At 32.2% G+C, this 15,768-nt stretch overlaps 1 protein-coding gene across 8 annotated transcripts in view; it reads right to left on the bottom strand.

Moving 5' to 3' along the window:
- ZNF148 (zinc finger protein 148) overlaps window positions 1-15,768 on the bottom strand; it is a 106,870-nt gene that overhangs the window by 40,334 nt on the left and 50,768 nt on the right. For 7 of the 8 annotated variants that reach the window (XM_074330569.1, XM_019723691.2, XM_019723692.3 and 4 more), the window contains one exon: window positions 14,061-14,409. The exons of the other annotated variant lie outside the window; for it this stretch is intronic. In XM_074330569.1, the coding sequence (XP_074186670.1) occupies window positions 14,061-14,393 (333 nt within the window). In that variant the 5' untranslated portion in view covers window positions 14,394-14,409. The remainder of the gene's footprint in view (window positions 1-14,060; window positions 14,410-15,768) is intronic. 8 annotated transcript variants of the gene reach the window in all.

The raw sequence follows: 15,768 nt of genomic DNA, 5'->3' as shown, positions 1-15,768 counted from the left end.
AAAGTATCTCCTCTAAGATATGTGTCAATTACAAAGTGAAAAATAATACCTTTACAGTGGAGAAAACTGGCAGGTATCACCTTAACAAAGTATCAAGGTTAATATCACCAGTAATAAGACATATCCATATTTTGTATTCCCTGATACGGTGCACTGAGCAGAACACAACATCAATTCCATGGAACTGTGAAAAAATTCAGCTTCAGTGTAACGATGAGAAAACATCAAACTCAAACTGAGAAATTCTACAAAATGACTAGTACTCATCAAGTCTCAGGTCATAAAAGATAAGGAAAGACTAAGCAACTGCCACAGAATAGAGGAGACTTAAGAAGACAGGACAACTAAATGAAATATGGGATTCTGAATTGAATCCTGGAACAGAAAAAAGACATTAGGGGAAAAACAAATTAAAATAAAGTCTGTAAAACTATTAGTTAATAGCACTTTACCAACATTAAGTTCCTGGTTTTGATAACTGTACTATGGTTGAATAAGTTTTTATATTAGAGGAAGCTGGGTGATGGGTTTATGTGAACTTTGTACTATTTCTGCAACTTTTTTATGAATCTAAAATATTTCAAAATAAAAAGTTAAAAAACTACTCTAAATTTGTATATTTCTAACTACAAAAATATTTAGCACTCAAACTTATCAAATTGCATCATGAATCATGATGCATCAAGTATCATGAAGTATGTGTAGATTTTTTGTGTATCAATTATACCTCAATAAAGCTGTTTTTAAAAATATTTAGCATTTATATGGTGGTCTACAAATTTGTGATTCCTCCTCCTCAGCATAATAAACTAAGACATACCTAACATTTACCAAGTATGTACCAGGTACTGTCCAAGGTGCTAGGAGAAGATAGTTGGGGGGAGGGCTGGGGGAGTGAGGCACATGGCCTCTAGCCTGTACTCAATTGCATTTAATCTTACAATAACTCTGTGAGGTATTTTCATCCCATTCTAAAACTAAAAAAATTACGGGCCACAAAAGTTAAGTTACTTGTCTAAAATCCCATTAAGAGGGGAAACCAAAATACAAACAAATTTTTCAAATCTAGCAACTGAGATCCCAACTACTGTGATCTGTGAACTTTTTTTTTTTTTTAATCCTTAAGTTCCAATAAGAAAACTAAGACTTTAGGGAGGTATCTTACCCAAGCTATTAAGTTTCAACACTTGGACTTAAATCAAAATCTTAAATCTTTTAATCCAGTGTTATTTCCATTACTACAACTGCTTAATAAATCTAAATTATCCAAATTTATTTAAAAATTATTTCTGCATAAGTATATTTTATTTTTCCATATATGAACTATAGTTTGGTTACTACCAGAATATGGAAAGAATTTCTAGTGGTTCTATAATATCTACTACTAATGAAAAGAAAAGAATTTTTAAAATAAAGTGGACAAAACACCAACAATAGTTACGTAAAACGTAAGACTTTGAGCTTCAATCACACCTCTTCCAATTACTATCTGGGCAAACTTGGCTTCCAGAAGTAGTATGGCAAAACAAGAAAAGCATTGTGAGTCAAATGAAACACAATCTAATTCTATAGTAATATTAGCAGTGTTAAGCTAAATAACTAAAATTTAATCATTTGGAACTTTCTTCAACTGAAAAATAGAGGAAATGATCCTCACGGAATTTCTATAGAGTTAAGAGATTATATACATAAAGCATCAATTACAGTACATAGCAGTATACAGTAGATTGATGCCACTTATCATAATCATTTCCTCATCAGTTAATTAGTGGTAGTAATAATATCCAGCTCATACACATCAAAATATCAAATGAGATTACATGAAGAGCACTTTGAAAACCACCAAGTTCTACGCAAATACTTATGGTTATTAATTATTATACAATTATAGATGTGTAACTGCTTAGATATAGAGGATTACCAACTTCTACAAAACATCTCTTAGACATTCTATTATCTAAAACTCAATATTGCTAAAAATAAATCTTTCCTTTCACACCAGAACCTCCATCCAAATTCCCTGTCTTTCAATAATATGCTATATTATCTCAATCTCCTGTCTAAGGACATCTTTTCATTTTCTTCTCCACTCCCAACCCAAGACCAAGTCCCGTTGTCTTTCTCAACATCATATACAAATTCAGAAATTGTATTTCATATTTCCTACTCTAGATCATTTATAAAGATATTAAGTTGGAAATTTCACATACTACCAAAGGGAGAATAAACTAGTCAACTTTTGTGGACTACAAATTGGCCAATGTATACTAAGAGCTTTAAAAAATCTATACTGAAGAAATAATCTCACATGACAACAATGTCTACATATAACATCACAGTATTATTTATATGATAGTAAAAACAGTGCAGTCTAATATCTAATAATAGATAAATTACAATACAGCTATATGACATATAGTTAGAAATCTTACTTTTGAATAATATTAATGACATAGTGAAATGCTCATGGTTTAAGGTTAACTGATAAACATGAAATATGTAGATAAATATACTTTTACAATTTTATACAAACATACAAATACATATGCAGCAAATTTCATACAAATACACAAAAACAAACAGAAAAAGGAAACACTAAAATGCTACCAATGAAATGTCAGTAGTTATCCTAGAGTAGTAAAATTACAGTAATTTTTCTCTTCTTCATAGTTTTAAATTTTTTACATTTTCTCAACAAGTATGTTACTTCATAATCTTAAAAAGATATTATTAAGTCCAGTCTTAATATAAATCCCTATGATTAATGAAAGAAAACGCTATCACCTTAATATACTAAGTTGTTCTAAGAACTGAAACATTAAGCCAGCAAAATGAAAGTAAAACAATTTCTATAAGTGAAAAAAAAGACATCAAATAAATCTCGATACCTATCTCACATCAGCAAAAATCAATTCCAAATGGTCTATTAATCTAAATGGGAGAAGAAAACATAAAAGCGTCTAGACGTTAACAAAGGAAGATAGTTTCATGACCTTTGCAGGCAGAGAATTCTTAAACAGGATACACAAAACGCTAACCAAAAGTAAGACTTATAAATTGAACTTTATTAACATTAACTTCTGTTTATCAAAAGAGTGGCAAATCAGAGTGGAAAAGATAACTGCTATATATATATATATATATATATATATATATATATATATATATGTGTGTGTGTGTATATATATCTATATATACATATGTTTATGTATACATACACACACACATATACATATATACATGTATCAAACAAATAAAGATCTACTACAAATCTGTAAGAGAAACAACCTAATTTAAAAAAAGGGCAAAGGTAAACATGCACCTTACAAAAAAACAATATCCAAATTGCCAGTAAACATGAAAAAGGTACTCAATTTCATTAGCTATCAGTGAACTGTAACCTAAAATCACATAGCAATACTGTTGTCAAACCACTAAAATGACTAAAATTAAAAGGACTGACAATACCAAATATAAAGAACATGGAGTAATTAGTATAAATTGGCAAACCCACTACGAAAAACTTTTGACAGGATCTACTACAGCTGAACATATGCATACCAGCAAATTCAATCCTAAGTACATAACCAACAGAAATGAGTACATACACGCACCAAGACACATCCAAGAATATTCACAGCAGCACTTTACGTAATAGCCAACATCTTGAAACAATCTAAATGCCTACACTAGAATGAATAAATTTTGATATAGTTATACAACTGAAAATTACATAGAAATGAGAATAAACTACTGCTACATGCAATAACATGGATATATCTCATAAACGATGTAAAATAATCAGACAATAGAGTAGATAGTGCATGATTCTATTTCTACTGAATTCAAAATCAGGTTAAAACTAATAGACCAAGATAAAAGTGTTAGTTAGGACAGTGGTAATCTTTAATTAAAGGAGGGGTGAGACTAAGAGGGATAGAAGAGGAGGAAGGCCTCTGGCACGCTGCTGATGTTTTGTCTTGATCCGGATACTTGGTTACACAAGTATGTTCACTTTTCTATATGAATGTCATATTCAATGAAAAGACATACACCTAGAGAAATGGTGTTACAAATGTGCAAGTGTACAGATACAAGGAACACGATGTATATAAAGAGATCTATGTCTATATGTATTCAAGCATGATCCTTTCACCATTATTGCATTCAAACAAATCTAGCAATAACATAAAAATCCATCAATAGGGAAATGGTTAAATAAAATAAGGAACACCGTTTAATCAGTCAGTAAAATAAATAAGCCAGTTTATATGCAATAACATGAAAATTTCTGTTACTGAATAATGCAAATTTCAAAAGCATACAAATAGCATCCCCTAATTTATGTAAAACAAAGATATTTCACAAAATATACATTATAATGACAAAACATGTTATATAGAAACACACACACACACACATTCTGTATGTTTGCTCATAAATAAAAAATTTCCAGAAGCATATCAATATTAGTTATCACTTTGGAATGAGAGCAGGTGTGTTGGAAACAAGGAATTTTTACTTTGTTCTCTTCTATTCTTTTACAATGTCTATGTAGTCCTTTTACAATAAACTATATCATACAATTATGAAAAAAACCAAACTAGACATCTCTGAGAGAGGCTAATTCTATCATAGCCTTGTCAATAATGATTTCCATTTGTGCATCACAGACTTAAGTAAGAGAGTATAACTCCCATTCAGAACCACTCTTTCATAAATCCAGATCAATTAATTAGACATCAAAGGTTAGACAGAACTATATTGAAAATGTTAGGAAACTGGCTATGTTATTAATCATCTAGAAACAAATCTTCCATGAACAATTTACGTCCACCTAAGGGAAGGGAGGGTAAGTTGAGTCAAACTACTTTAAGAGCATAGGAGAATAACTGAAAAACAGATCATTCTGGATTAGCTCCCTAAAACAACTCACTAGAAGAGATACCTTGATTCATTTACTTACCAGGTGAGTTGAAATCAATAACAGTAAGCAACATGACTCACCAGGAAAAACTCTGAAGCAGGATTACTCACTCCATGTTTTTCTGCTCAAATATTGATTCCTACGAAATAGGGCCACTTTCTAAGAGCCATGTAGAATGGGAGTAAAATCTTGTTTTTTTATAAAAACAAAACCTAGAAAGTTAATATAAATTACCATCTATTCACCTTAAAATGAGCTCAACTATACATCTATTTCTGAAAATGATATCCAAAGAGTATGCTGAAGTAGAAAGTATTTGAATGGGGGAAAAAAAGCACTTCTTCAACACACAGCCCCGATATTACTTCTGAACCCCTCAAATGAACTTGAATAGAAAAGCAATGATAAGAACTGGCTACAACTAATAAGACTTTGTTGAAAAAGTAAACTATGTAATGGAGATAAGCTGGGAGTTAGCCAAAAAGAGAGGGTGAAACATAGCCTACCACTGACTACTTAAGCAGATACATACTAAGGCAAACAGATTTATCATGTTCCAGGACAACTGTGAAAGATCATTTGTTACCAATAAATGCAGTCCAACTCTGCAATAAATCAGAGTACAAAATATGTGGCAAAAGTATTTTAAAATCACTGAAATGAGTAAAATGATTCCTTTTTTAAAAATAGAAGTGGAAAAGTCACCCGTTTTATATGTATATGTGTGTGTGTGTGTGTGTGTATATACATACATACATACATACATACATATATATGTATGTGTGTGTATATATATATATATATATATATATATATATATATATATATATATATATATATAAAATTCCTAGCCTCAGCCTATTAGGTCTTTATTAACTGGGGCAAGATGTATTTGGGAAAACATCTATATAAGCCTCCTTAAACTAATGACAAGACTTAAGGAAATTTAAAAACTAAAAAACAAAACAGAGCTCTTATACCAATGGCCAAATATATTCTGAGTTTCCTAGGCATTAAATAAAATAATCATAAATATAAATGAAAGTATGCCTACAACTTTATTCTTGCTGTTTTGTAGCACAGAAATTTGTGACTAAAATAAAATGCTACGTGAATACTGAAATACACTTTTTTAGGACTTATAAATACCTGAAATACTTTACATTTAATTATATCAATATAACTAGAACATGATTTTTTAATAGCACTTTGTTTATAAAATCCTTTCACTAAAGTGATACAAACCAAGTTTCCTAGAAAACAAAGGTGACAGATAAAATTATGAATCACAATTTGCTCCATTTTGTGAATACAGATATGTCTTTTGTCTTCAACATGCTTGCCATCAAACTGGAAAAATAAGGACCATAAAGAGTTATCATTTCCCAATTCCTCTTGAATGGATCTAAGAATAAAAAGGATAAATCAAATACTTTTTTTTCAAGTTTCTGAAATAAATTTCTCAGTTGAAAAGCTTTCTAACAGCACCTATCCAATAAAACTTGCGACGCTGATGGAAGTGTTCTTTATCTTACACAGTCCAATACAGAAGCCACTAACCAAATATGGTTATTGAGCACCTGAAATGGGGCTAGTAAGAATAAGGAACTGAAATACTGATTTTATTAAATTTTATTTTAAATTTCTAATATATTAAAAACAATATTCTAATGAGTAAACTATATACATTCAAAAGTTGGCCTGTAGACTGCTGTTGAAAAGGTAGGGCCATTGAATTGGGTGACTCATTTAGAGCAGTAAGATCAAGACAAATCCTGAAAATCAGCAGTTATCACAAATGAAAAACTTTTACTTCAACTGCCACAAAATACTGGGGAGTTTATATAGGCTACAAAATCTAAACTGTTAGTAACAATTTAAGAAAACTCAATTATTTTGAATTAACAAAAAAAGTTAATATGAAATAAAGTTTTTTGTGACTTCCAAGTAAATGAACAAAGAAAACCATTAATATGTTCAACATCTATTTTATTCATTTATTTTCTAATTTTAAATTTGACACTTTTTTTTTTAAGTGGGGAATGTTGGGGAGCAGTGTGTTTCTCCAGGGCCCATGAGTTCCAACCTTGTTGTTGAGAGCTCGCACTAACCAACTGAGCCATCTGGCTGCCCCCAATATCTATTTTTAAAGGGCTTTAGTACACAATCTAGAAATGAAGAAGGCCAAGTAGCTTAAGTTTTCATACTTTCGGGGACTTGGATCGTATTGTCCTAGATCAAAATCCTCTAATTAAAAAATGTATATTCATGATCCCAAGACTTGACTTGCCCTTCACCACTCTGCTCTACCAGCAGGAACGCATAAGTAAGAAGGAATATAATTTCTCATGCCTATTATGTTGCAGTATAAAGAGCAATGTTACACAAATCTTCAATTCTGCCCATTGGGTGTATATCAACTGATTCATTCTCGGAATCTACTCAAATTTATCATTATCTGTTAGTAGTAAGAGAACTTAATTATGGATTAAGTCCATATATATCCCGAAATATGGACTATCAAGCAGACATTTTTAAAAATATGCATTAGAATAAGGAGTTGAGAAAGTTGGTAAAAGTGTGAAAAAAAGCAACATGATCCGATACATGTTATGCATATCAAAAAAAGCATAGAGTGTACATATACCAAAATGTTAAAGTGATTATATTTGGTGGTAGGGGTATGATGGGTTATTTATCCTGGAGATATGTATATGTATGTTCTTATGAACACCTTCACATGAATGGTCATAGCAGCTTTATTTTTAATAGCCAAAATGGGGAAACATTGATATGAATTATAAATGTAAATGGATGTACATCTATACATATAAATGTACGTAATTATAAATATACATATAGTCTCTGGCTTTGTCCACTGACAGGCCTGGGAGCAGCTACGCCCCCAACAGCAATAAGCAGCACATTGAGCCCCAGATCTTGGCTCCTAACTACCATTCTCCACTAAAATGAACCAGAACTCCTCAGAGAAATGGCTGATTTCAGGGTTGAGGGAGGAAAATTACAAGATAAGCCTAGAATATTTCGTGATAGAAGGCAAGAAAGTGCTAAAGATTGATGGGACATGTCAAAAGAACATAGAAGCCACCTTGAAGAGGCTCTGATTGGCCAAACCTTAAACCAAGCATAAAATAATCATATAATAGATTTTAACCCAATGACTACAATAAAACTCCTAAATTCATAGATACAAATAAGTAAGTGAACAAATTAAAAAGTGTAATAAGGTATGAGATTAACTTTACAATGGGAAAACCTGGCAGACATCACCTTAATAACTGATCAAAGTAAACCATCATCAGAATAGGGCCAATAAAAACCATGTGCCACATGTTAGAACGCAATGGAGAGAGAGCACACTATCACTTTTTGTGATATCCCTGCCAAACGTAATAACTTAAATCTTATTAAGAGGGAAAAAAATCAGATAAACCCAAACTTAGAGACATTCTACAGAATAAATGGTCAGTAATTTTCAAGTATTATAAAATTTTTGAAGTTAGAAACTAACACAGACTAAAGAAAACTTAAGAGACATGACAATTAATGCAACATATAATTTTGAACTGGGCCTTTCTGCAAACAAACTTTAACTGTTGGAAAACAAGTAGATTAATAAGGGTATAAAAGAGCTGAAGAGGGGCCAAATATATGGTGACAGAGGGAGACTAGAATATGGGTGGCGAGCACACAATGCAATATATGGATGATATATTATAGAATTGTACACTTACGTAATGTATTAACCAATGCCACCCCAATAAATTTAATAAAAAAGAGCTGAAAAATATATCTAGTCAACTTGACCTAATTGACATTTACAATAACCCATCCAAGGGCAGCCAGAATACACATTCTTTTCAAGTGAATAGAGAATATTCACCAACTACTCATATGCTGGGCCCCAAAACAAGTCTCAATAAATTTAAAAGGGCTGAAATGATACAATGTACATTCTCTAAATACAGTGATTAAATATCAATGACAAAATGATACCTGGAAAATTTCAAAATATTTAGAAATTAAGGAAAACACTTCTAATTAATTCATGGGTCAAAAAACTCATAAAGGAAGTTAGAAGTTTAGAGCTTCAAATGCTTACATCAAAAACGATGAAAGGTCTAAAGCAGTCATCTAACCCTCCACTTTAAAAAGCTAGGAAAAGAAGGGCAAATTTTTTAAAAAGTAGAAGAAAGGAAATAATAAAGATAAATTAAAATTAAAATGAACAGTGGAAGAAAAAAATCAACAAAATCAAAACTTGATTCTTTAAAGAGACCAGTAAAACTGATAAATCTCTTCCCAGACTAATCAAGAAAAAAACCCAAATTACCACTATCAGGAATGAGAAAGAAGAAAATGTACATCCTTTAGACAATAAAAAAATAAGAAAATATCATGGACATTTTTGTTCAACAATTAAGACGAAATGGACAAACTCCTTTAAAACTACAACTTATCAAATTTGATTCAAGAAAAAAATTTTAAATCTGAGTAACCTTACATATGTTTTAAAATTGAATTTGGAATTAAAACCTTTCCCACAAAGAAAACTCAGCCCCAGGTTAGCTTTATTGATGAAGTCTATCAAATATGTAAAGCAGAAGTAATACCAATCTTACACAAACATTTTCAGAACATAGAAGAGGCAATACTTCCGAACTCATTTATAATGAGGCCAGTATACCTAAAACAAAGTGCAACAAAACTAATAACCCTCCCTCATAAACAAACACAGAAAAAAAATTTTGAAGTAGTAAAGTAAATCCAACAACATAAAAAAAGGATGACACATGTTTATCCCAGGAATGCAACGTTGATTTAATATTTGAAAATCAATGTAATTGACCATGTTAATAAGGAGGAAAAAATCATATGATCATCTAATAGATGGAGAAAAAGCATTTGAAGGTATACACGCATTCATAGTTAAAAAAAAAGCTCAGCAAACTAGAAAGAAAATTTCTTCAACCTAATGAAGATCATCCATCAAAAACCTACAGCTGAAATAATTCTTAATGGTGAAAAACTGAATACAGTCCCCTAACGGTCAGAAACAAGGCAAAGATAGCTACTCTTACCACTTCCATTCAACACTGTACTGGAAGCCCTAGTCAATGCAACTAGGAAGGAAAAAGTAAAAGACGTATAGATTGGAAAGGAAAATGTAAAATGTATGAACAACATGATTAGACAATATGCCAGTGAATAAACCTAAGTAACTACTAGAACTAATAAGTACTTATAACAAGGTCACAGGCTATACAGTCAATATAAAAAGAATTAAGATATACTAGTCATGAACAATTAAGACACTGAAATTTTTTAAAATATCATTTACAATTGTATCCAAAAAAATGAAATACTTAGGGGTAAACTGAACAAAATATATCCCAAAACTCTACACTGAAAACTACAGAACAATACTAAGATAAATGTAAGAAAATGTAAATAAATGTAGTGATACACTCGTATCATGTTCATGGATTGGAAGCCAGTATTGTTTAAATGTTGGTTTTCATCAACTCAATATACAGAATCAGCGCAATCCAATCAAAACCCACTTGGTTCTTTTTATATAAAAAAAAAGTAAAAGGCTGATTCTATTATTTTATATAGAAATGCAAACGACCTAGAATAGTAACAACAATCTTGCAAAAGAATAACAAAATTGGAAGACTTACACTACCTGACTTCAATATTTACTATAAAAAATACAGCAATCAAGATAGTGTAACACTGATGCAAAGATAGATACTGGATCAAATGAAATAAAGAGAAATGATTAACTTCTATAAAAACATACCCAAAAGAAATGAAAAAAGACTTGTACAAGAATGTTCACAATAACTTTATTCATAAAGTTTGAAAACTTTTAATAGAGATAACACAAATAACCATAAAAGGGAAATTAATAAACAAAATTTAAGATAATAAAACAATATTAATCAACAATGAAAAGGAATGAAGCACTTACTGATACACTCAAAACAACATGGATAAACTGCAAAAACATTATTATGAGCAGAACAAGCCAGACACAAGAGTTACATATGACTCCATTCACATGAAGTTCTCAAGGGACAATACTAATCTATCACAGAAAAAAAAACAAAAAAACAACACTTGTGGAGGGAACTGATCAGGAAGAAACACAAAGAAACTTTCTAGAATGACCAAAAATTCTGTATCTTGATGGATTGTGGGTTATACAAGTTTACGCAAAACTCTGAGAGCATTTCACTTTAAACTTTTTGCTCAATTAAAAAAATATATGTATTTCCACTTAGAACATACATAATTAGACAGGCTCCACAAAAGAGACCTTATAGTCTTGCCAGCAAAGAAAGGCAAAATAAGTTAGGTACCATAATGAAAATCACACAAAAGAGAAAGCTTTTAAACTGAGAAGTGAAAAGTGGTAGATTGCCAAACAAAGAATGTTGTAGGTACATACAACATGTATAGAAGCAATAAAAAAAAATAAGAGTGGACCTGGACAACTAAAGTACCTTGTGATATGCTTAAAGAATGAAGTGGGGAGAGGGGCTTAAATTATTGTGTACGGACCTGGATGAGACCTGATTATGAAGGCTCTTTCAGCAATGCAAAAGGGTATATTTTAGCTGTTTGGCAACAAGAAACCTTTGAAGAAGTTGTAATAGGGGAGTCAGAAGAATAAATCTCATTTGGGAAAGTTCACTATAGAAACTGCCTGCAATATACGTTGGACAAGGCTCAGACTACAGTCGGTCCAATAAAAAGGTTATTGTAACGTACCAGACTACTTCATCCAACAACAGTAGAGTACACATTCACCAAAACAGACCACATTTAGGGCCATAAAGTACACCTTAACAAATTTAAAAGACTAGAAAATATATAATATATGCACTCAAACCAGAATGGAATTCAACTAGTAATCAGCATCAGAAAAATAGCTGGAAAATCCCCAAATACTTGCAGATTAAACAACACACCTATAAATAACACATGGATCAAATAAGAAATCTCAGGAGAAATTAACAGATATACTGAACAAAATAAAAAAAATGCAACTTATCAAAATTTATGGGACATAGCAACAGCAATGTTTGCTTAGAGTGAAATTTATAGCATTCACTGTGTGTGTGTGTGTGTATTATATATATACACATATATATGTGTGTATATATATATTAGACAAGAAAGACCTAAAATCAATCATCTAACCTTCCACTTTAGAAATCTAGAAAAAAAGAGCAAATTAAATCTATAATAACAGAAGAAAATAAATCGTAAAAATTAGAGCAGAAATCAATGAAATTGAGAAATGGAAATCAATAGTGAAAATCAAAAGCTGGTTCTTTCTAAATATCAATAAAATCAGTAAGCCTCTACTGGGGGGGAGGGGAAAATGGGAAATTGTTGTTCAATGGGTATAGAAATTCAGGTTTGCAAGATGAAATGGTTCTAGAGATCTGTTTTACAACAATGTGAATATAGTTAATACTATTTTACACTTAAAAATTGTATTTAAAATAAAAGGCAGCAAACCTCTAGCCAGACTAAGACAAAAAGAGAGAACACATAAATAACTAATATCAAAAATGAAAGTGGGGACATCACTACAGATCCCATGTAGATTGAAAAAAAATAATAAGGGAATAAATGATATGAAAAACTCCAGCCCACAAATCCATTTCATCTAGATGCAATGGATCAATTCCTTGGAAGACACAATCTGCCAAAACTCACACAACAATCTGAATAGGTCTACATCTATGAAAGAAATTGCATCAGTAATTACCTTCCAAAAAAGAAAGTACCAGGCCATATGGATTCACTGGTAAATTCTACCAAACATTTAAGGAAGATATTATACCAATTCTCTACACTCTCTTCCACAAAACAGAAGCAAAGGGAATACTCCTAACTGATTCTATGAGTCCAGGATTACTCTAATACCAAAATCAGACAAAGATATTACAAGAAAAGGAAACTAGACCAATCTATCTCATAAACATAGATGTAAAAATCTTCAACAAAATATCAGCAAATCAAATCCATCAATGAATAAAGAATTATACACCACAACCAAGTGGGATTTATTCCAGATATGCGAGGCTGGTTCAACATTCAAAAATCAATTAACGTAATCTATCACAACAGGCTACAAAATGAAAAGGCTACTGCAGTGGGCCAGGTAAGTTGGTAAGCACATGTATTAGAACACAACTACAAGTAGTTATCCATTTATTCACACCATGTGCCAACAACTGGCATAGAAAGGAAAATAAGGAAAATGTCATGCTCTTGTAGAGCCTACAATCTATCAGACAGAAAGACAATGAGCAAGTATTCACAAGTCCCTATTGCATGGACTCAGTCTAGACTGGACAGAAGTGGCAAGCTGATGGTGGTGAAGGACTCACTAGGTTAAAACACAGGGCAGGGTATGTCTGAAGGTTCTAAAGCCAAAGTACCGTATGTTAGATGCACTGAAAGGAATCCAGGTTTAATATCACAGAAATAATAGAAGTAGATTACATTAGGGTTGTGGTTTTGCTGGTTAGCAGGTAAAAACACAAGGAGGCAAAAAAGTTATGGGTGTGCCTACAAAAAAATACCTTAGGTGATAAGACATGATGTCTAGGGTAAATAGAAAAGACTAAAGGTTTGATATACTTTAAGAAGGTAATTTTAAAAACTAAAGAAGGCAGGAATTGCTGAGAGTTACAGAAGTTGAAGGAAAACCCCTCGAGTTTATGAACTTTTTCTAGTTATGCTCAAGATTCAATCTTTCTGCCCTTTAAGGAGAAACCCAGAAGTGAAAACAAAGTTATCTTTAAAAAGTAAGCACTTGAAATTTAAGACACAGTAATCCCGATGAAAAAAATAAATGTTATCCTGGAAAAGATAAGTTTCTAAAATGTATGTAATACAAGAACTTAATTTTGCCTTTTCAAATATGATCTGTCACTATTTAGTGTATCTATTTAAAAACACCCATTTGAGCTGTTTAGTTATTAAACATTTCCCAAAGTTTCTTCAATGACTTGTAGTATTACTTAATACAAAATTAATCATGTTTCTAATTATACGTTTAATATCTTATAAAGGAATTACTTACAGGGACATTAAGTGCATACTGTAGTCCTTGAGGAAGTCTTTCATGTGTTTCCATCTGCTCTTCATCATTTTTCACTGTCTCCTCATGGACCATGAGTTCATCATGTGATATCATATCCTGTTGTCTCATTTCACTTTCTTGTAACACTTCATCTGCAGCAAGGATCTCCTGGTGAGGCATACTCCGATCTTGAAGTACCGACTCCTGCAGTTCCCCAGACACGGTGGACTGGCCAGACACTCCACCCATTACAACCATTGCCCTGGAAGACTGCATTTCATCTATGCCGCCACATTTAAGAAATAATCCTTCCAGTTTGTCGTCAATGTTCATGCTTAAGTATAACTGCCTAGAAAGACCAAGTTTGGCAACAAAGTATAACAAATTAGTTTTACATGTCTACTTTATAATTTTTTAAATTTAAATTATGAAAGGTACACACTTAACAGAAAATTTTACTCGTTTAGTTCAGTATTGCCTCCAATTTGTAAATTACCTAGACAAGTTTTCAAAGGTTGGTAAGCTAAAACACAAATTTTCATTTTTGTCATCAGGACATAAAATCCTTATCTATTTTTACAAAAAAAATAAACCTGACATAAAGCAAATTGGGGAAAAGTATTTGTAACACTCAAAGAATTCATATCCTTTAATGTACTAAAATGTCTTACAAGTAAAAAATAAAAAGAAATGCATTCATTAAGAAATAAACTGACAGAATACTAGCAGAGAAATCTTAAAGAAAACTTAGAAATAGTCACTAAATATAATGGTCAATTACAGCACTAATAAAAAAAATGAACATTAAAACAGAGGTACCACAAATCATCCACCAAACTAGTAGTCTTAAAAAATACATCCAATGTTGAGGTGGTTAAAAAAAAAAAAAGGACACTCATCTACTGACAGTAGGACTATAAATTAGTCCAACTACTTTCAAAGGCAATTTGGTACTATGTACCAAAAGCCATAAAAATACATATACTTTTTGGGGGCCGGCCCGGTGGCTCAGGCTAAGCTCCATGCTCCTAACTCCAAAGGCTGCCGGTTCGATTCCCACATGGGCCAGTGGGCTCTCAACCACAAGGCTGCCAGTTCGATTCCTCGAGTCCCACAAGGGATGGTGGGCTCTGCCCCCTGCAACTAAGATTGAACACGGCACCTTGAGCTGAGCTGCCGCTGAGCTCCCAGATGGCTCAGTTGGTTGGAGCGCATCCTCTCAACCATAAGATTCCTCGAGTCCCGCAAGGGACGGTGGGCAACGCGCCCTGCAACTAGTAACAGCAACTGGACCTGGAGCTGAGCTGCGCCCTCCACAACTAAGACTGAAAGGACAACAACTTGAAGCTGAACAGCACCCTCCACAACTAAGACTGAAAGGACAACAACTTGACTTGGAAAAAAGGCCTGGAAGTACACACTGTTCCCCAATAAAATCCTGTTCCCCTTCCCCAATAAAATTATTTTACCCCAATAAAATCTTAAAAAAAAAACAAAAAAAGTATGTGTGTGTGTGTGTGTGTGTGTATACTCTTTGAACCAATGATTGTACTTTTAGGAAACTATCTTAATGAACTCAGAAATATATACAAAAATATACAAGGAAAATAGCTAGAGTAGTGTTTACAATGTTGAAAAACTAGAAATACACTATGTATTCAGCAAAAGGAAACTGATTCAAACGTATTCACACGTTTTAAAACTAGAC

This window comes from Rhinolophus sinicus, chromosome 17 (assembly GCF_057876585.1).
Source record: "Rhinolophus sinicus isolate RSI-liver-muscle chromosome 17, RSI-T2T, whole genome shotgun sequence".
Lineage (NCBI taxonomy): Eukaryota > Metazoa > Chordata > Mammalia > Chiroptera > Rhinolophidae > Rhinolophus > Rhinolophus sinicus.
This window is presented reverse-complemented; position numbering and strand designations above follow the sequence as displayed.